The sequence below is a fragment of the Spermophilus citellus genome (assembly GCF_964194105.1).
Source record: "Spermophilus citellus genome assembly, chromosome: 2".
Taxonomy (NCBI): domain Eukaryota; kingdom Metazoa; phylum Chordata; class Mammalia; order Rodentia; family Sciuridae; genus Spermophilus; species Spermophilus citellus.
Window position 1 is genome coordinate 252,691,872 of NC_138183.1, and position 22,017 is coordinate 252,713,888.

A 22,017-nucleotide genomic window follows, 5' to 3' on the forward strand; every position below is an offset into this window, starting at 1 on the left:
TCTACATATTGTTCAATAAGAATAAAAACTGCTAAAACCCTTAAGAATAAAAAAACTATACCGATGGGCTGGGTTGTGGCTCAATGGTAGAGTGCTTGCCTAGCATGTGTGAGGCACTGGGTTCAATTCTTAGCACCACTTATAAGTAAGTAAAATAAAGATCCACTGACAAAAACAAAAATGTATCCTGGTAACCCAGGGCTTTGTGCATACTGGGCAATCCACACTCTAGCCCCCTTTTTTTTTAAGAGAGAGGGAGAGAGAGGGAGAGAGGGAGAGAGAGAAAGAGAGAGAGAGAATTTTAATATTTATTTTTTAGTTATTGGTGGACACAACATCTTTGTTTTTTTGTATGTGGTGCTGAGAATCGAACCCGGGCCGCACGCATGCCAGGCGAGCGCGCTACCGCTTGAGCCACATCCCCAGACCCAAAGTTGTTTTTATAACAAAAGAAAACAGTACACATTACAAACTGGAAAGAATCATGATCAAAACAGTAATAGTGTTTGTGTACATACATCTGCTTGATCTCCGCTCAACTGCGTTTTTGCCAGTCTTCAAGGTGTCCTTGCCCGGGTGCTGTAATTTTGATTGATGCTGCTGATGGTCATTAGACAACTTGCCTCCATTTCTCCTGCCATTCATCACCATGTTCTTGGATTCTCCCAACCACTTCATACCCACAGACAGCCTGGCCCAGGTGCATTTAGTCACTCTCTTCAAATAGCTTAGAGAATAATTTCAGTGTTCTCTCCTATCAGAAACAAAACATGAAAAACAAAACAATATGGGGAGGTAAATACATGAAAAAGTATGCTAAACCCACCCCCAAGAAAGACACATAAGATTGAAATTAATTTAATAATAATGTCTGCATTCTGAAAGACTATTTTAGCTTCCCGAACCACACCATGTCACGTTCAGTACTATATTGCCCCCAGACTCTAGTCACAATATAAACTACATAAGACAGGAGGGATCTTTCTGACTTGTTCATTCCTTGTGCTTAAAAGAGTGACTGGCAAACACTAGGTGCTCAATAAGTATTCACCTTTCAGTTAATCAATAAGAAGCATCTTTGCTCTTTATTTTGCTGACATGTAGGAACAGCTCTACAATGCACTCAAATTATAGGTTTTGGTGATACTCTATGAGCTGGGTAAACTATAAAGAAATCATATCCTTGTCTGAAGGAAAGTTTAGGAAAAGGCACCTAAGTGAACTTCTGTCCACCGTGGTAAATGGACTACCATTGTTGCTAACGGTATAAAAAATTATGCCCATTCTATCACTATTCTATCATTTTATCACATGGAACAAAAAAATGATGCCCGTTCTATAACTTCATTATGGAATTATGCTTTAGTCTAATCACATTTAAAAGGCCCAAAGATAAGAAAGCACAAGAATATACAACTGTGTAGCTAAAAAAACTTTGTGATCACTAGTACAATTCCAATTTACAGATGAAACCAGGGCCCATTCCAATCTGCCTGCAGTGGAAACATGAGTAGAACCTAAGTGCTTTTACCCAAGGATTGCTTGACTGCACCAACAAGGTCATATAGGAAGTTTGATTTACAAAACATATAGAAAGTATAAGTAATGGACTTTTTTTAAAGTATAAAAAATGGACTTTTTTTTTTTAAAGTGCTGGGATTAAACCCAGAGCCTTCCACATGCTAATAAGCACACACTCTACCACTAAGCTACACTCCCAGCCCCTTAAAAAATGACTTTGAAGTACTCCCAGCTGGGATTACAGTTTTGTATCACACTGCCCTGCATAGCAGTGTACTTCTGAAGCATCTACACACAGTAAGATTGAAAAATAAAGTAATGCACCATGGCCCTCTCTCACCTTTCTCCTCTTTCTGCCTAGGCTACTATCACCCATGTCCTTGTGTCTGGCTAATTTAGTTATGCCCCAATTTAGTGTTTAGGATCTCTACAAAATCTTCCTTGACCTTCACTGCCAAATGTATTTGCATATCCCTAATACAAAACAAGTGAAAGGCTTTAGGTCACTTGTAACTAACCATCTGCTTCCTTAATTGACTTGAGAGTTCCTGAGGTCAACAATCCATTTTGTCTTATCTCTGACCCCAGTATCTAGCATAATGTAGAGTAGAGCAGAGGCACTCAACTGATGAAAGAATAAATGAGGCTGTGCTCTAAACCAGGTCACACAAAAAAACTGTTTTATCTGTGTTTGTTTGTTTTTTTTTTAACTGTAATTAAAGTTACTGCCTGACCTCTTCAAATCTCCTTCTATTTCAAGATGCCTATGGTGCTAGGGACAGCAAAAGAAGATCCTGCACAGGTACAGACATGGTAGGACTCACAGCCACCACCAGCAACCTCCCTACCCTCTGCCACTCTGATTCTGGCTCAGTCCCTAGTTCTACATCTCCAGGAAAAAAGGGCAAGGAGGAGAAGCTAAAGTACTTTTTGTCATTTAGGGACTCTATCCCCAGAACACCTCATATAACACATGATTTGTATGACTGAAGAATGTGTGTTTAATTAAGACTCTAATTTTCCTCAATTATAAGACCTAAAGGCTATCTGCATGGAGCAGAAGAAGGAAACTACAGATAGAATTAAAGAGACACAAAAGATAGCAAGCCATCTCTCTATGGAGAATCCTTATGTTTCAACCAAGATTCCCACTCAGCAGGTACAAAGCAGAATCTGGGAATGAGGCCCATCTGGGGATGACCTCCAGGTACAGCAGTGTTGAGAATTATGTTTACACTCATTTTATCATCTATCAGGGCAAAGAGCAGATGGCAAATTTAAAAACAAATTATGGAATAAATTTTATTGAGGAAATTATATCATTTCAGCAATACACATTTCAGCCAGTTTATAGAACAGACTGAGACCCATGCCATTTTATAATATCACTCTGACTAAATGTGGGTAAATGATCCAAATTGTTAACAACTGGGACTTGGGTCTCAATTACATTGTGGTCAATTATTGTTTGAACTGAAGGTCCCATAATGTGATAGGCTCTTCTGTCAATCACAGTTGAGGCACACTGCACGTACCTACATATGGCCTAGCAGAGATGCCTGTCCTTTCCACATAGCCACAAAACAGCGATCAGTAAAACAGTTCTAATAAAGCTATCAGTCATCTCGGGGCTATCCATAAACTTTTAGCTCTACTAATTATCAGAATATTGTTTGTTCTGGCAACAAACAATATTAGACTCTGTTCTTATGACATGATCTTTCCTCTAGGACCGCAAAAGCCAGCCGCGGTTGAAAGTTATAGACACTAAGGGCAATCAGGAGTTAAAGACACCATCTTTCTGTTAAAGACAGAAAGCCTGGAGGCCTCCCCCAACATATACCAATGTAGTCTCTCCGCCATGGAACAAAGAGGGCTCACATGGAAATGCCCCCTAGTTTGATTTGGTTGACAATATCTGAACTGATTAACCACTGACTATATTTAGAACTAAAAATTACTTGAATTTTATCCCAAAACTGGCAGAAGAAAGAAATTTAAGAAAGAAGTAATGGCCACTCCTTAAGTGCAGAACTACTATCTTTCTCAATTCTAATTTCCCAATATAAAAATGTCAGGAAAATTATTAAGACTTCTATATCCAGATACTGCTGGGGGCACTGAAGACTCAACAAAGAACAAAACAAGGTTTCTGCCCTCATCTGTGCTTATGTAGGTTAGTGAACAAAGTACTAGGAAATAACAAATAAGTAACTTAATAAATAACATCAATAAATTTAGTTAACAAGTAAATGTCAGCACCTTGGGGAAAACAGAGCAGTTTGTGGTGGCAGGGGTGATGGTGGAGAGCTGAGGGAAGCTGACAGACACCTGGGAAAGTGTGCAGCAAGGCCCGGGGGGAGGGAAGCATGAAGCCTGGAGCCGAAATGCCAGTCTGAGGAACAGCACAAAGGCTGGGTGGCTGGAGCAGATTAGAGGGGGCATAGGCACAGAGCACACAGAAGCTTCTAGAAGAACGAACATGAAACATAGTTTCCAGTGACTTCTGAAACCTTAAGGCATTTACTCCCAGTGGCATGGAAAGCAGAGGATCCAAGTCAGTCTTTTAAAGGACCACGCTGACAGCTTGCTATGTGACAGGGCCACAAATGAATACTTAAAAAAAATAGTTTTAAGAATCTCTAGGAACAAGAGAAAGCAGGGAGACCAGCAGAGAAATCACTGAAACCAAGCGGAGAACTAGCGGCCTGCAGCAGCGGAGGTAAAAAGAAGAGGTGGGAGTCTTTTTTCAAAGATTTATTGACAGTCGACACTTACTGACAGACTAAATGTGGAGGTGAGACAAACAGGACTCAAATGTGCCTCCAAATGGAAGACTGGATTAATACTCAGGTGATGATAAAGACTACAGGAAGACTGGGTTTTGGCAAGGGTCTGGGTGCAGGATTTTGGCTCTCGTTTTTTGAGATACCCATTAGAGACACCAGTAGCACAGGTAGCTGGACACAAGGTCCTGGAGTACAGGTCAAGGTTAAAGAGAGATATCTAGAGAGTGAGTGTTGATGGTGTTCTAAGCCATTGGACCAGACAAAATCACCCAGGTGTGAATGTACATAAAAGAAACCCAACAACTGATGGGGCCTGCTGATGAGGTCAAGACTAGGAAAAAACACAGGACACTTGGAAAGATGCAACCAGCGAGGAAGGAGAGGGACCAAACCAAGGAAGGTGTCCACGCAGGAAGGCTTATTCCCAGAAGGCAAGTATCTCTTTCTCTAAACTGGACATGATGGGCCACTGCTCAGAAACGATGGAGAACTTCTAAACTGGATGTGACAGCTTAACACATGTGCTGAGGAAGACAGAGGAACTTTTGCTAAGAAATAGATGGCATAGAGAAAGAAGAAGAATAGCAAATAATAATAGTAGTAGTAGTTATTATTTTTATTAAGAAGTTTCACGTGCCAGAAAAGACATATGTAAATTAACTCAGCATAGGGGAAGATAGATGATGGGAACTGGTTAATTAGAGAACACCATGCTTTCAAAGTTTTGCTTTGTTTTTTAATTAACAGTTAATTCTCTGGATTGGAATGATATGGGCCATCTGATTGTGAGAGTGGGGTAGAATTCCCTCTATTTTTGTAAGCTTCACAAAATGGCACAACCAGGGCTGGGGTGGCTTAGCAGTGGAGTGCTTGCCAAGCATGCATGAGGTCCTGGGTTCCAGCTAAGGAAATGCAACTGTGACTATGCTCCAAGATGGCAAGCACCATCCCTGAAAGGACTAATGTCAACAGAACAGATGCACCCTCCATGGTTCTACTGGATCAACAAGAAAGGGAAGAAGTACATTTTTAAGGCTCTACTAACAAATAAAAATAAAAGGGGGACAATTTAGGAACAACACGAAACATTTAAAAAGTTAGGGATGTGGCTTAGTGGCAGAGCACTTGCTTGCCTAGCTACCATCTGCAAGGCCCTGGATTCCATCCTAGCACTGCAAAGAAAAAGCAAGCAAGCTGCTAAAATTGAGAATCGTATGCAGGCTGGGGATGTGGCTCAAGCGGTAGCGCGCTCGCCCGGCATGTGCGGGACACTGGGTTCCATCCTCAACACCACATAAGAATTAAAAAGAAAGTTAATTTGTCCACACACCATAATGCCCCTAAGGTAAAAGTACCCCACTCCTCACTACCAGGGTACACGGGGATCACTACCAATGGTAACACCAATAGCCATTTTTGGGGGATGTGGCTCAGTGGTGGAGCACTTTTCAATGTGTGAAAGGCCCTGAGTTCTATCCCCAATACCACCATCCCCTACACAGAGTTTCTACCTCAAATGTCTACAGTGAATATATTTATTTATAATTAGAAAGCAAAACAAAACCTCAAAGCGCTGATACTTCACCAGAAAGCAATGTGCTAGGAAATGTGCCTGGTTCCCATCAAGTGCCTGCATTATGGCAGGCAGTGACAGCCCCTCAACAGTCCCTTTACTGAACTACACGTTGTTTAGTAATTTTTGAGTTAGCTCGTCTCCAATTTGAGAACCTTGGTTCCAATCCTTTTTTCACTTATAGACAGGAGACAGGAGATATTTTGCTTAACATCCTTACACAAATCAGGACTTTTAAAAACCTATCATAAAAATAAAAAAACTGATTCTGAAGGACTATAAAAATTTTAACGTAATTCCTGTGACATTACCAAGAAATCTCTAAGCAGTTTAACATGCTGAATTTGTCTGAAGACAGTTTATCTCAGGAGTATTCAGAGGCAGGGAAACAAACCCCAAGTGGTTGAAACAGAAAAGTTAACACACATTTTTAAAAAGCAGGCTTTAGCCTGTTAAGAGTATTTTTTGAAAATTTTTATTCAGAAAAGCAAACAAAACATTTTTCAAGTGATTCAGCTATAATCTGATATAAAACAATTCCACACACCCAAGAGTTAACAGTGTTACCCCTGGAGAATGATTACAAGTCATTTTTATCTGGAACATGTTCAACTTTTCGAAATGAACACACATTTGTAATAATAATATGCATGCATGCATGTGTGTGTGTGTGTGTGTGTATGGAAGCAAGAAGTAAGGCAGGGGGCTGAGGCTGTGGCTCAGCAGTACAGCGCTTGCATAGTGCGGCGCCCTGGGTTCGATCCTCAGCACCACATAAAAATAAACAAAATAAAAGTATTTGTCCATCTACAACTAACAACAAAAAAAAATTTTTTTTTAAAGAAGTAAGGCAGGCTGGCTGCCCCCTGCACGGGACCTTTGCCTGTGGGATGCTGCCAGCCTGCCCTCCAGCCCCCGCCCAGCCCCACTACCCCGACCCCAGACATCCTTGTCACATTTCTCCCATGCTCACCACCACGGTACTCGCTTCTTGTGCTCTTATTTGGTAACACCTACCTTCCCACTGGAGTTGAACTAGCTAAGGTATACTTTCCTAGCACTCACACTTAGCACCCAGGCCTGCCAAACCATAGGACCATTCACATCACACCTTCCTTTTTTTCAGTACTGGGGATTGAACCCGGGGGCAATTAACCACTGAGCCACATCTCCAGCCCTTTTTATTTTTTTATTTTGAGATAGGGTCTCTCAAGTTGATCAGGGCCTCACTAAGTTGCTGACACTGGCCTCAAATTTGCAATCCTCCTGCTTCAGCCTCCCAAGTCACTAGGATGACAGATGTGCACCACCACACAGGGCTACATCACACCCTCTTTCAAGTCTCAAACTTAACTGTTGCATATCCAGTTAGTCACTGGATCTTTCCTCCAAAACTACAATTACAAAAGAATTCTACAAAGAATTCCAAATTAGTCTCTATGAACCACTATTCCAAGTCCATCTGCAATACCATATACCCAATGTTCTACAGAACCCTACAGTAGTAATTCTAGTGATTAGGTCAATATAAGAAGCCTGCAGGGCTGCGGTTATGACTCAGCAGTACAGCACACGCCTAACACATTGGAGGCCCTGGATTTGATCCTCAGCACCACATAAAAATAAATAAAACAAAGGTACTGTGTCCAACTACAGCTAAAAAATAAATATGAAAAATATTTTAAAAAAGAAGCCCTGCATCAGAGATAGTTCTGAAAATATCCCAACATACCACTCACATACAGTTGTTCAGTTACCAATCTGTTAGAAAACTACCATGAATCCATGTTCATGCCTGCAAACTTTTTTTTTTTTTTAGTTGTAGACGCGTCTATCTATTTATTTATTTAATGTGGTGCTGAGGATTGAACCCAGTGCCTCACACATGCAAGGCAAATGCCCTACCACTGAGCCACAACCCCAGCCCCATGCCTGCAAACTTAAAATCTGCTCCTACAAAGAGTTGTTAGAAATCTCACTTGAGAAGCTAGACACTTAACCTGTCGGAGCAGTTTAACTATTGCTAGTGGTGGGAAAGGAGATCTGTGTTTCTCTAGACTCACAATTATGCCTCCACCTACATCAGAGCTGTCACTGCAACACTGGAGCTGCCATTTCAGCCATGGCACCTGGCACCCCTAAGAGTAGGTCTCTCCATACTTGTGAAATGATGACAAGTGTCATGTTATTATTAGGATGTCATTCCTGTTTCCTTCTCTAGCTTTTGCAGGGTAAAGCTCACATGCACTTCACTTTGGCCAATCCAACAGCTTCCCCAAGCACCCTCAGGTGGCAATGCCCTCATCTGGTCCACCAGGGGAAAGGGGCCCTCTCAGGATTAAATGATGGTTAGAGATGCCATCACTAAATTTTTTAAACCACTGAGCATGGCAAATTGATCTGTTATTCTAAAGGAGACTGTAGAAGACTGAAAATGACCCCAAAATTGATCAGATCCCAACCTCTGGAACCTGTGAATACTGCCATGTACGGAAAGGGGTCTTTCAAGATGTCATTAAAGATTTTGTTACGGAGATTATCCTGGATCGTGCAAGTGCACCCTTAACACCATCATAAATGTCTTTGTAAAGGAGAGGCAGAGACTGGAGTGATGTGGCTACGGGGAAAGGAATACTACTGCCACCAGACACTGGAAGAGCCAAGAGCAGATTCTCTTCTAGAACACAGCCCCATCACACACTGATTTGGGTCCTGTGAAAATGATACTGTGGGGCTGGGGTTGAACTCAGTGGTAGAACGCTTTCCTTACAGGTGTGTGGCCCTGGGTTCGGTCCCGAGCACCACATAAAAATAAACAAATAAAAATAAAGATATTGTGTCCATCTACAACTACAAAAATATTTTTAAAATATTTTTAAAAAAAGAAAAAGAAACTGATGCTGAATTCAGGGCCTCCAGAACCGTGGGAGAATACATTTCTGTTGTTTGTAGCCACCAGGTATGCGGCAATTTGTTATAGCAGCCACAGTTAACTAATAGAGACCATGATAAAGTAAACCAGGGCTGGGGATGTGGCTCAAGTGGTATCGCGCTCGCCTGGCATGCGTGCGGCCCGGGTTCGATCCTCAGCACCACATACCAACAAAGATGTTGTGTCTGCCAAGAACTAAAAAATAAAAAAAATATTAAAAAAAATTCTCTCTCTCTCTCTCTCTCTCTCCTCTCTCACTCTCTCTTAAAAAAAAAAAAAAAAAGAAAAAGTAAACCAAAGTAGAAATGCTTTACCATTATCAGATACCAGAAACATAAAATTCTAACACATATACACACACAAAGGGCATTTAAAACTACTTTGAAAGTTATTTTTTTCCCTTGCAGCTGTAGAGATAAAACACAGCTACAGGCTTATATGGATTGTGAAAATAAAGCTAGCTTCCCAATTGCACATCTCATCACTCATGTACTGTGCTAAGCCAGATAACCAAGATCTTCCTTAGAAGCTTTATGATTGAACATTTTTCTATTTATATAAAGAATTATAATAACAGCTATTTAGCTAGAATTTTTCATTTAGTAAAACATTTTAAATAGCAAAACATCCACTGACTGGTAAGTTTATAATTAGACATGTGCATCTGCTTACTGATCTAATCCGACATGTAATAAATTCCTAACTGCCTTATTACAGAGAATATTGCTTCACAACTTCTCACGTGTCCATGTCCAGAGGGATTTTACATAAGAAAGAATTCATGTCTACAACAGTATCAGTAGGTATTTTAAAAATAAAGGTTATGTGGTTGGAAGAAAATTCAACAAAAACCAAAACAAAAACAACAAAACCCCCACAGAGAACAACAAGAACACCTGCTTCCCCATCTTTCCTACTGACCCACTGCTTACCTAGTACTAAGTATAAATAAAATCCAAGATGCTTCTTTGTTACCCTTTCCTCTGAGACCCAACAGCTTCTCACTCTTCTAGAAACAGATGCCATCTGGTGTCAAATGTCTGTAAGTACAGCCTCAACAGCCCACAGTTCCTTAAAGAACAGGTAATTTCTACTGAGCAAAGGGTGAGGGGGAACTTGAAAGGTGATTTCTGGGCTGGATTTCAAGGGATGACTGAGTCTGCCAGGTGGTGTACTGAGTCAGAGGGAGGCCACGGTGGCTTTGGCTGTGGCTCTGGAGTGAAAGCACCTGGGTCCCTCTCTTGACTCATCTAGTACTTTCTTAAATATTTTCAGTTGTCAATGGACCTTTATTTTATTTATTTATATGTGGTGCTGAGATTTGAACCCAGTGCCTCCCACATGCCAGGCAAGTGCTCTACCACTGACCCACAACCCCAGCCCCTCATCTAGTACTTTCGAGCAGTGTGACCAAGCACAAGTCATTTAACCTTACAGTCACCTCCTTGGTAAAATGAATCCTCCTGGATTTGGCACACAAACCAATGAGCAGAAGTTGCTAATAAAGGTCTCCAACTGCCTTCTCTTTCCAACTATTAAGGCAAAAGCAAAGAGGGCCAGATGCACTAGACATTTCCTTTCCATTCCCCATCTAACCAAAGCTCCCACAAGGGGGAAAAATATACCAGCTCACTCACATTTAAAAAAGGACAAATTTTCAAGAGAATGAAAAAGAACAGGCAGTGCTAATTTTGATAGAGAACTGAGCATCAGTTTTGCTATTCCTACAGCTTCCGAGAAGGAATGTGATTTCTGGCAACAGTGTGCATATTAAAAACCACACCAAACTATACTCACATATCAACATTCAGAGGACTTCAGATTTTGTTAGTTTGTTGTATATCTGGTAAAGCAGATTAATTTTTCTTACTTCAAGTCCAGCTTTTATGATAACAGCTACAAGCACTTAGTGTTTCCGACATTCATTCTATCATTTGATTTTCACACACTGTCAAGCAGGTAATTTTTCCTGGTTATAAGACAAGAGGTTGGAAAACTTTCTCAATTGTGCTCTAAAAAAGACTGATTTCTCTGGTGGAACACCGAGATTAAAGACAGGAAATGAAATGTAATAGTAGTAGTAGTGGGTGAGAAGAGAGATAACCTCTGGTGTTTAAGATAAAAGGATGACAAAACTTGGTAACAAACTAGAAACAGGTGGTGAGGAATTCAAGCTAAGTTAGAAATCTCTGGTGAGTGCGAGGCTGCAGCCTAGAAGACTGCAGGGCTAACATTTACTGAGCCAGGGAACACACCAGAAGGTGTGCAGAGGAGAGGAGCAAGCGTGGACTTGCTGAATGTGTGGAGAAGGGCAGTGCCAGGTGAAGCTGTCCTAAGATGTTAAAACTCAGAGGAGCAGAGGCTGTTAGGAGATTCACATTAATAAAAGGACTTCACAGCTTACCAAGCATTTCAACATTAAGTCATCATAAACACCTCAGATTCAAAGAGACAGGCTCGAGAGGCAAGTTACTTGCCCAAAGTAATTCACTTCTTCTGACAGGACACTGTACAACCCATAATACATGAAACAAACAAACAGAAAACAGTCTGAGCTTTATCATGGGCAGTTAAATGAAAGGAAAAGAGAAGAAAAGAAAGCGATGAGCAAGAGAGAATCACAGTATCCTCATGCACAGTATTTGGGAAATGTGGGTAAGTGCCTAGCTCAATGTCCTATACATGGCTGTTCAAGAGGCAAGGATCTAATTCCGTAATTCTGGCATAGTAGAGAGGGAGACCACCTCCTAGCTGGACTGTTCCACCACCATTTCACATGATCACTTCACTCTGGTCCAAGAACTGTGCCAATCACGTCATGTGCACCACATCATTTACCCACACCACAGTCCTTTAACACATATACAATACTACCATTATAATCCCTTTCTTACTAAAATGATTAGGGAAAAAATCAGGACACATCTAGGCCAAGAGTACATAATCATAACATCATGTAAGAAAGCAATACAAATCTGATGCAAACAATTTTAAATACAGTTTGCTCCATAATTGAAAACCCTAAAACATAAGGGACATGGTTCCTGATTTCATGGAGCTCTGGGTATTGTGTGGGAAGAGGAAAAAAAAAAAAAAACAAATAAACATGCAACTATAAATTCTGGTTAAGAGTTCTAAGGGAAGCCAATAGATGTAAGCAGAGAGAATAATGCAGTAACAGACTTTAGATTAGCTGATAAGGGAATATAAATCAAAAGTATATGAAAAGGTTCACTTTTTTTTTTGTACTGGGGATTGAACTCAGGGGCACTTACCACTAAACCACATCTCTAGCCCTATTTTGTGTTTTATTTAGAGAGAGGGTCTCACTGAGTTGCTTTAGTGCTTCACTTTTGCTGAGGCTGGCTTTGAATTTGTGATCCTCCAGTCTTAGGCTCCCAAGCTGCTGGGATTATAGGCCACAAAGAAATATTTTTTTGAGGCAAACAGCTTTATCTGAACCCTCCAGAAGCCTAATAAGGTTGTTTTTGTTTGTTTTCAAGGGGAAGAGAGGTTTCTCATGGCAGCTCTAGCCCCAGACTCCACTAGTTCACTTGCTGAAGGGTTAATCCCCCCTTCTCAGTGAAGGGAGCTCCATCTTTCCAAGAGCTGCTTGGTTCTCTTGTTAAAAACATACCGTTCCACACAATACAACACAAGCACTTCCCTAAAAATAAAAAACACTCTTCAGAAACCTTAAGATATAACAGATACTTCATCCATTCTGCAGACATGGAATACACACTTCAATCAACATTTGCCAAGAGCCCAGTGGGAGCCACTGGGCACTGTTCGTGGTGCTGGAATACCGATCATGGCCAGGGAACACAAGAGGGCGCGCGAGACAGCTTCTGCTTTCAGAAAATTGGGCAGAACGTGACTGGGGACCAAGATGCAAGGGAAGCACACACAAAAAGAATATCTGAAGAACAGCACAGAGGGTGCAGGGTAGAAGGCAGAATGACCATTCAGTAAGGGGACTTTTATGTAAAGCCTGAGAGGCAATCCCTCTGCCCTTAGCCATCTGCCAGCCAGGTGTCCTATAAAGATGACACGAGTTAGAATGCAGGCACCCTAACATGGAAATCAGGTATTATACTGTTCCCCACTAACGTGCAAGACAAGTATTATTGCCACAAATGAGAAGGCTAAAGCTCAAAAGCGAAATGCTTTCCTGACGTCAAATTGCTATTGTGTTAAGGCCAAGTTTAACCCTTGTGTTTAAACTGGAGTTTGGGGTTTACTCCAAAACTTGAGAGGTTCGTTACTGGCAAATGCTCCCTAGATTTATCTATTTTCTTCTTACTGTGCTATATACAGAGACTCAAGAGATGCAAGTGGCAAGTAGGTGCCATACAGGGCTTAAGGATAGTTTCTCAATTCTAAAACTCAACTGGTTGTAAAAGTATCTCATCAATTTAATGACATTCCAAAAAAGGAGGTAAAACTACACAAGTGTCAAAATATGAGTGAAATAGTTAAGAGAAAATGGGGTGGTGAAAAGATGGAAGTATAACTTAGGAGAGAAAGGACCAGAGACTAATGTTTGGTCATTTTATAAAAACTGAGACTTGGCCCTATAAATGTCTTACATTAACAGTAAACAGAGCAGAGACTGGAATAGAGGTATTGATTCTTATGCCCAAGTCCTTCAACTACCCCTCAAATTATAGTCAAAATTCTATATACAGCCCTAGAGGACTGCATGGTGTTCAAATGTCTCAGCTAGACACTCACTAGCCCCAACTCAAATGGCCTGAGGCCAGAAACAGTTAAGAAACCAAACTGTTTTTTTGTGGTCTTTCCATGATTTGACACCATGCAAGGAAAATGGTGAAGCAAAACCTAATTTAGAGGATCAGTAACTGTGGACACCAGTGAGTTTTTTGTCCTTCTGTGAGAATACTTTAGAAATGATGAAGGTTAATACTAGGACACAAATGGTTTCTGCTTTCATTACCAATTAACTACACAAATGATAATATATCTTCTCTAACTTACTGACTCTGAACAAGAGAATCAAAAAACAAAAAGTCTAAAAAGGGAAAAAAAAAAACTATCACTGGAAGTTAACATGAATTTACAAAAATAAACCGGGTGAGTCTTTACTGTACAGATGGATTCTCTCTATAGCACGCCTTTAAAATAGTCAAACCCTGTAATGCACTTAAAATAAGACATGCATGACTAAAAATTGGGAACATGTCTTTTGAGTAAGACAAGATGTTTTTAAGTGAAAAAGTGCCTTCATTGACTAGGACAAAGTGAAATTCAGATCATACTAACAGATAAATACAGGGTTAGATACCGATCAGGCAGGACCTGTGCTCTCAGTTGACACTTCTGATCTTCTAGGAAACATCAAATTATGGGGGATAGGAAGAAATTACAGGAAGAACTAAAGTAAAAATGTATTTGTAAAGTTTTTGGGTGGCTTTGTTTTTTTTTTTTTTTTTTTTTTTTAATATTTATTTTTTAGTTCTCGGCGGACACAACATCTTTGTTTGTACGTGGTGCTGAGGATCGAACCCGGGCCGCACGCATGCCAGGCGAGTGCGCTACCGCTTGAGCCACATCCCCAGCCCCTGGGTGGCTTTGTTTTGGAGAGGGGATTCAGAATTGGAAGAAAGAATTCAAAAGAAGCTGTTAAAGTTTTCCCCAATTAAGTTTCTTACTTCCCAACTAGGAATCCTTCTTTGTACAACATTCCACCAAACTCCACCACTAAAACTGTAGAGTTTTAATTCACATTTCAAACGAAAGAGGCTCAAACACAAAGTAAATGCTTGGTTTCAAAGCTGACAGTCTACTCAAGAAATAAATTATTCTCCAAATCATTTGCATTTTATCCATAAGCTAAAGATAAGTTTTATCTTGCAATCATTTTGATTTGTGCTTCTTTTAGCAATCAAAATAACTTCCACACCCTGACATGGCAGTAGAATAAGTTTTTTTTTTTAAGTAACTAAAAATCAGGCTGAAAAATTAGCTACACCTTCCCCCAGAAACCAATCTCTACTGTACAGAGCTAGCTCTACTTAAAATACAACCACCCCATGCAGAAACACAATGGATCTCTATGCATTTACTTTATACCATGTAACCAACAGTGTGACCTAAGGGAGGAAAGTCACATGGTCCCTTGCTTTTAAAAGTCTGTGGAAGGCTTGGGTGGAGGGGACTGCCTGTAATCCCAGCTCAGGAGGCTGAGCCAGGAAGATCACAAATTTGAGGCCAGTCTCAGCAACTTAGACCCTGTTTCAAAATAAAAAGGGCTGAGGAAGGAGCTCAGTGGTAGAGCACCTGGGTACTGGAGGGTGAGGATGGGACAGTCTGTGGAAGCCTATTAAGAGTGTTCCAGTACTGACAAGAGTCCTAACTCCAGCACACAAAGGAGAAGGATTCTGCTGAACAGAGAGCAAGTAAAGTTCATATAATAGTACACAAAAGCACAAAATAATGGAATCACAGTGATTTATCTGAAAGGATTTGCTCTGTAAGCCATGGGAAGGCATTCCTGGGGACAGGGAGCTGCTCAGGTACCACATATACAAATCTGTCACACAACCCAGCCACATACTCAGGCCCTATAAATCCACAAATTGGTACTCATGTAAAGGAGTATCAGATTCAAGCCTAGATTTATAGGACACAAGGGAAAAACTTACAAACCAACATCCCCCAGCCACAAACTCCTTCTGCATCACAACACACACACCCAGGACACATCCTTCCAAAGACCGCCCCCCCAAACAAGCTATTCTGCTATGCCATCCCCCCACCCCGAGTATGGTCCACTGGTGCTAGGAGCACAGAGAGTTCAGAGCAGAGCAGTCCAGCGTGTCCAAGAGGCACAGGAAAATACAGGCAAGAGTGCACTTGGGAGAGAGGAGAAAGGGCCCTTGGAAATGATTTTGAAAGAGTTTGGTTTCAAAGATTATGCGCAAAGAATGGAGCAGGACTCCTCCCCTCTCGAAGTCTCTAATATTCCTTTCACTCTCAAACTAAGTTGCTTTAGAAAAATAACAATGTTTAAACAGAGATGCAAATGTATATACATATATATATATGTGTGCATTTTGTTGCTGGTTGAGAGACAGGGTCTGGATAAATTGCCTAGGCTGGCCTCACACTGGTGATCCTCCCATTTCAGTTTCCCTAGTAGCTGGAATTACAGGTAAGAGCCACCACCTGCCAATAACAATGTTTTAAAATAACATTCAAATGCACCTAGTTTGAAAAACCAAATACAAATTATTAAACTTGGCAACCTGGAGATTAACAAATTATTACATTCATCAAGTGTCTACTGAGCATCTACTCTGCGCCTGTCTCTGAGCAGAGGAGACAACTCACACAACAAGCTCACAGGAGTGCTGAGGATATGGGCAAATAAACAAGTCACTATAATACAATGTAACAAATGCTCAGGGAGCACAGAGGAAGCACACCTTCTCCCAGGTGGGTCAGCCTCTGAATGTGTGTGTTTGAGAAAAGGAGCCACCAGCAGGCAATATTCTCTGGGAGCCTTTCTGAAGGGTGGGCGTACACTGATGGGACAGGGCAGGGGCACAGGAATGCCTGGCAGGACATGGCCAAAAGGTATCAGGAGCGGGGAAACTAGTGTCCCTGGAGCTTGGGAGAGGGAGCAGAAAGTAGAATGTGGAGAGATTAGAACCCAAAAGTAGGCTGGAGTTCCCACACTGCGAGATTAATGCTTCTTGGACTTTCACCTTAGAATCCAGAGAGCTCCAGCAGGGGCGGGCCACACCTTGGGCTACCCGGGAGGTGCGCGTCCAGCAGGCGACTCTGCCAGCGTGCACTTGGACACGCTCAAGCCGTCCGCGAGGCTCCGGGCGAAACGACCTCCTCCTCCCTTTTGAAATGATCTACGTTTCTACTACTAATTACCAAAAATCACAGGCGTGCTCTCAATAAGTACCCAAGGCTGAAAGGGGAAAAGTCACAGCCGGCAATTTCCGCGAGGATGCCGCCCAGCCGGCCCCACAGGCCAGGCTGACGTCGAAGGAGTCCAGGTGAAGAGAATCCCAGCCCATCAAACCAGCGCGTCCGCCCGCGGCGCCACACAACTTCTCCTTCGGCGAGAAGGCGACTTCCGAGGGCGCGCCCCCGTCCCCGTCCCGCCGCTGCGGGGTGGCGGCCCCGGCGCACCGGGTCCCGCAGAGGGGTCGCGGCGCCCGCTGGAGCCCGCTCGCCGCGCCGCCCGGGCGGGGGCCCGGCGCATCCTCGGCGCGGGCCGGGGCCGGGGCCGCACAAAGGGGAGGGCGCGGCGCGGGGACGCCGGCCCGGACGCAGGACGCGCTCCGAGGACACTCGAGCGCGGCTCGAGCCAAAACAAAAACAACCGAAAGTTGAGCGCGGCCGGGGAGCAGATTGGGCGAGCCCGATCACGGCCGCCCATTGGCGAAGAGGGAAGGCAGAGTCCCCCAATCGCGAGCGGCGGGCTGTCCCCCTCGCGCGGCCGCGGCCGCGGCCCGGCCCGACGCGGCCCGGCGGCCGCTACCGCTCCCTTCCGGCCGCGGCCACCACTGCAGGCCGCCCGCCGCCCGCCCCGCCCGCGGCCGCCCCGGCCCGGCGTCCCGGAGCCCGCTCGGCCGCCGCGGCCCCGCACGCCCCCGCCCGGCCGCCCGCCCCGCTCACCGCCGGCCGGCCCGCCTCCTGCTCAGGCGCGTCGAGGCCCCTCTGCCCGGCCGCCGCGACGCGGGCTCGCGCTGCCCGGTCGCCCTCGCCCGTCCCCTCAGAAAATTAATCACCAAAAAATAATTCCAGAGAAAAATGGAGAGTAAAATCCAAGATGGCGGCGCGGACGCAGCACCGCCCGCTCCCTCCGCTGAGGGGAAAAAGGAGTCCCGCGGCCGAGCCCCCGCCCCCACCCGGCGGCCGCCGCCGCCGCCGCCGAGCCGGCCCCGGCCCACCGCCCCCGCCCCCGGCCCGCCGCCCCAGTCTCACCTCAGCCTCGCGCGCGGCCGCCGGCTCCGAAAGGCATCCGCCGGCTTCGGGGTTCCGCGTCCTCGCGCCGCGCGGTGCCGCCTCCAGCGACCGGGCGTCCTCACCTCATAGCCCCGGAGCCGCGCCGCAGCCGCGCCGCCGCCCCCGGTGAGCCACCCGGACACCGCCCGGGCCCGGTGGAAGGACACAAAAAGGAGTCCGCGGCGACGGCGGAGGGACACCACGCCAGCTGCGGCCCCTCGAGCGTGCGCGTCCCGGTCCGACGCGGAACCCTTGCCACGGGCCCTTAGGGGGAGGCGGAGGGCTCCCGAGGGAAACGAGTTCCTCGCCGGCAGCTCCCGGCGGCGGAGGCACCGGAGAGGTTTCCGAGCGAACGGCCCGCGTCGTTGCCGTCACTGCGCCTCGCGGCGGAGGAATCGGGCCGAGCGTGGCGCACGGGAATCCCTCCGCCTGCTGCCCTTTAAATCGCGGCGGAGGCGGCGTCGCTGCGCGCCCGCGGGCGCCACCTAGCTCGCGAGCGCCCGGGCCCGAGCCGCCCCGCGGGGCCCCTCGCCCGCCCCTGGCCCTCGCGCACCTGCACCTACCAGGGACAGCTCCCGAGCCGGGACTGAGGGGCAGCCCGGAGGCCGGGGACGCTCCTCGCCGCTGCGCCGCCTGGGTGCGCTGAGGGGAGGCGGCCCCGGGATGGCGAGTTTCTTTGTTGTGGGAATGGGTGTCGCTGGGAGCAGATACACCCTTAAAGACCATGTGGGCAGCCCGAGCATTACAACACGGGAGGAGGGAGGGAGCGGGCATTGGTCGGGCCGCTCGGCGCTGTCAGCCGGCCGTTTCTTGAGCACCTACTGGGTGCCAGCCTTTCCGCGACTCCATGGCATTTCCACCCCTTGCCCTTCTGGGAGTCGATGAGCACCAGATGGGCGTTGGGGTCCTGCAGGAGCTCAGGCGGTGCCCGAAGACACCGAGTATCTAGAGCCGTACCGGGCTAGGGCGAAGCCCCGCCCCTTGGATCCTGCAGTCAGATAATAAAGGGTACAAAATAACAATAACGAGGGTAGCGAGTATTCGGACCTCACGGGCGCGGTTCCCCAGGCTCCGATGCACGATCTCGTTCGTCTCCTTAGAACCACCGCAGGGGTGGGGAGTGTTGTCCTTCCCAGTTTACACATAGGGAAATTGAGGCACTCAGTGGTTAGGTGGCCTCAAGACAAGTAGTCAGGGCTTGAGCGGGAGATCTTGATGAAAAATATGCAAACGTCAAATAACTTCGAGAGCATGCGTTAAGGGCCAGAAGTTGAAGTTGCCAGAGGCATGCGGACTGGAGACCTGAAGGGTGGGTTGGAGTGTGTTAGGGAAAGCGCCCATAAGGAGATGTGTGACCCACGGGCTAGATGAGCACAAAGAGCGGCAGGGAAAAGGGCTGCAGTTCCCGCCCTAAGGAGGAGGAGGATGGGGTGGGTGACTGAGACAGTTCCAGGAAGAACCCCAGCCCGCCATGGTTTCCCTGCACGCCCCTCCCCCAACCCCTGGGCCTGGCACAGTGGGCACTCCGTAAAGGACCAGTCAGTGGAGTGTCTCGGTGGCCTCCACGAGGTAGCCGTACAGTCCAACTGGATTAACCCCGGTTTTCCTCCTCCTTGATCTTGGGTGGCAGACATGATGCTTGTTACCCCATCCACCTATGGGAAACTGTGGCACAGTGACCTGCTGAAGGCACAGGCTAACAGGAGAAGCCAGGACTAGATTATGTTCCTCCCTCAGCCATGGGGTAGAGTAGGGGCAGAGCCTGCCCTGCCTCAGGCCTGTGTGCTTCCTGCTCTTCCACCCTAAAAGCCATTGGTCACTGTGCACTGGAGTCCGTCTTGCCATGTGCCTCTCTGCAGACACAGCTGATAAATGATTGCTTTGGTCTCAATAGTTTCTGGATTATCATTAAACTTTCCAAGACTTTCATAGAACTTGGCTCCACATACTCAGCTGGTATCCTAGAGACAATGAGGCTCCCTGCCACCCCCACCACTGCCTGGCAAGGTGGAGTGCTCATGAGAGATACCACCTGCCTTCACTGGGTGCTGGTGGTCCTTTGTCTACCTGCCAGTGTTTTGGCCCCATGTCCAACCACACCTTTGCAGCCTTATCAAGCCTGTCCAAGCTTTCCAGGGCCCACCCCAACACAGCAGTGCACACACCCTTCAGACTGACCCAAACCGCCAGCTCGGTAAAGCCCCCAGACTCACTGGCACCTCCGCCGAATCCCCGATGAATCCAGGCCAAGCATTGCTTTGCCAGAGAGCAGTTGGGCCACCCTGCAGATGACCCACCCAGCACAACCTCCTCATCCTGCAGTTCTGGGCCATCCCTCCTCCCGCCCCTCCATTGCCAGTTGCTCTTTCAGCCTCCACTGAGTCCCTGAGAGCTGGGAGTCTTGGCTGAGCTGAACTGGCCTCAGGATATTGGTGGAGCCATGTTAAAGCCTTGGGCCCTTTGAGGGTCCTAACCAGGGAGGCCAGGGTTGAGCTGGGCAGAGGGCACAGCCAGGAGCTGCCCTCCTGGGAGAGACTGGAGATTGGATTTCCCAGTAGTGCCAGAGGCCAGCTGGAGCCTCCTCCTGCCAGCTGGCAGGGGAGGAAGGGGGACAGGAAATAGGTGGCTAGGCACCTGCCCTGGCCCCACATGACAGGAGTCATTGGCATCTACATGGTGGAGCCTCTGGATGCCCACAGTGGGAGAGCGGAGCCCCAGAGGCGGGGGGGCCCCCACCCAGCCTGGCCAGACTGACAGGGATTAACAACTCTAAAGAAAGACAGAGTTGACGGAAGGGCACAGCCAGCTCCGGAAGCACCCTGAGGCTGACCAGGAGTGACAGCCCAGCCAGGGGCTGGCCCCAGAACAGTGCCCTTCCCAGGGCAGTGGCTGTGACCACAAAGCCAATTCCAGTCTCCCTTGCTGGGTCAGACCCTGTGTGCTCAGGGGCACTTCAGCCACCTAGCCAGGTGCCACCACCCTGCCCCCTCTCCAGTTTCCCTTCTCCAAACACCAGGTTCACTCAGTGCCCAGCTGGCAGAGGGTTGCTTTCTGGGATCCTATTGCTCACTGGGAGTGCCGGCTGGTCATGCTGACCCTGGAATTCCAGGCTGGGGGTAGGTTTCTTCTCATTGAAAATGATTTTTTCCCCGGGCCTCCCTTGCCCTGTGTCCCAAGACTGCTCTGCTCAGAGCAGGTGTCGGAAGCTGGTGGGGAAAGGTGGGTATACCTGGACATTCTGGTGACCCCTGAATGGCTTGCTGGCTTCCTGGCCACTTGCTTAAGTTCCACTAGCCCCCCCGGCCCATCCCTGCCTTCGACCTGCTCATCAACCGCCACTCTCCTTTGACAGATGAGGAAAGGAAACAGCCTCTGTGAAGTGGAGTGACAGGTCTGGGCCCACCCCTGCCTTACTCCACAGCAGCAGTCTGACTTAGATTTGAGTCCTAGCTCAACAACTTACCCGCAATGTAAATGGGCCAATGATGGCACCTATCTATTCATTCCCTTTTCTGTGAAAAGGCACCAATCAGTCCTAGAACCTGTCTAAACAATCTCATCCGTTTATGAGGCTTGGGCAAAAATAAGTAAATAAAGAAATCAATAAATCATTTATATACTTACAGTGTCCAAATTTGTCTCAGCCTGACTTCTCCAAATTTCTGATACCACCACGTCGATGTTTAAAAGGCCTTTCAAATACAGCATCTCGAAAACTGAACACAGCAACAACCAGTAGCAACTCCCTCCTGCAAAGCGTCACCCTTCGGATGGACATTCTTCCCACCGCTCAGGTCCAGTGCCACTTCCCCTCCTCAGTGGCGTTCAGGGTTTTCTCTCCTTAGCGCATATCCCTGCCCTGTGTCTTTAACTTATTCATGCTGCCTGTGGTGTGTGTGTCTCTCTTTTCTAGCTTGGGCTTCTCCAGGGACGGGACTTTATCTGTCTTGTTCAAGGCTGTCTCTCCAGCTTCCAGAACAGCCCCTGGGCACTGGTGTAGAGGCCCAATTCATTCATATTCATGTAAAAGACAGGAAGGGGAGGGTGGGGTGGGGGAGGGGCAGGCCAGCCTTCCAGCTTGCTTCAAGGATAAAAGGAGGCATCAGGGGCTCACTGACCCCTCTCCCAGGTCCCAGGGCTCAAGCCTGTTCAGTTGACTAGGCTTTTCCACCTCCCACCTCCAAGGTGTGTAGTTTTCAATTTGCAGGTGC

At 46.4% G+C, this 22,017-nt stretch overlaps 1 protein-coding gene across 3 annotated transcripts in view; it reads right to left on the reverse strand.

Annotated features, from left to right (window-relative positions):
* The window catches only part of KMT5B (lysine methyltransferase 5B), a 58,393-nt gene extending 40,033 nt beyond the window's left edge, over positions 1-18,360 (reverse strand). For 2 of the 3 annotated variants that reach the window (XM_081280783.1, XM_081280785.1), the window contains exons 1-2: positions 17,786-18,360; positions 519-754 (exon numbers count right to left, since the gene is read on the reverse strand). In XM_081280783.1, the coding sequence (XP_081136909.1) occupies positions 519-678 (160 nt within the window). In that variant the 5' untranslated portion in view covers positions 679-754; positions 17,786-18,360. The remainder of the gene's footprint in view (positions 1-518; positions 755-17,785) is intronic. The other variant, XR_014020484.1, reaches the window with a different exon arrangement.
* Positions 18,361-22,017: the final 3,657 nt, after the last annotated feature.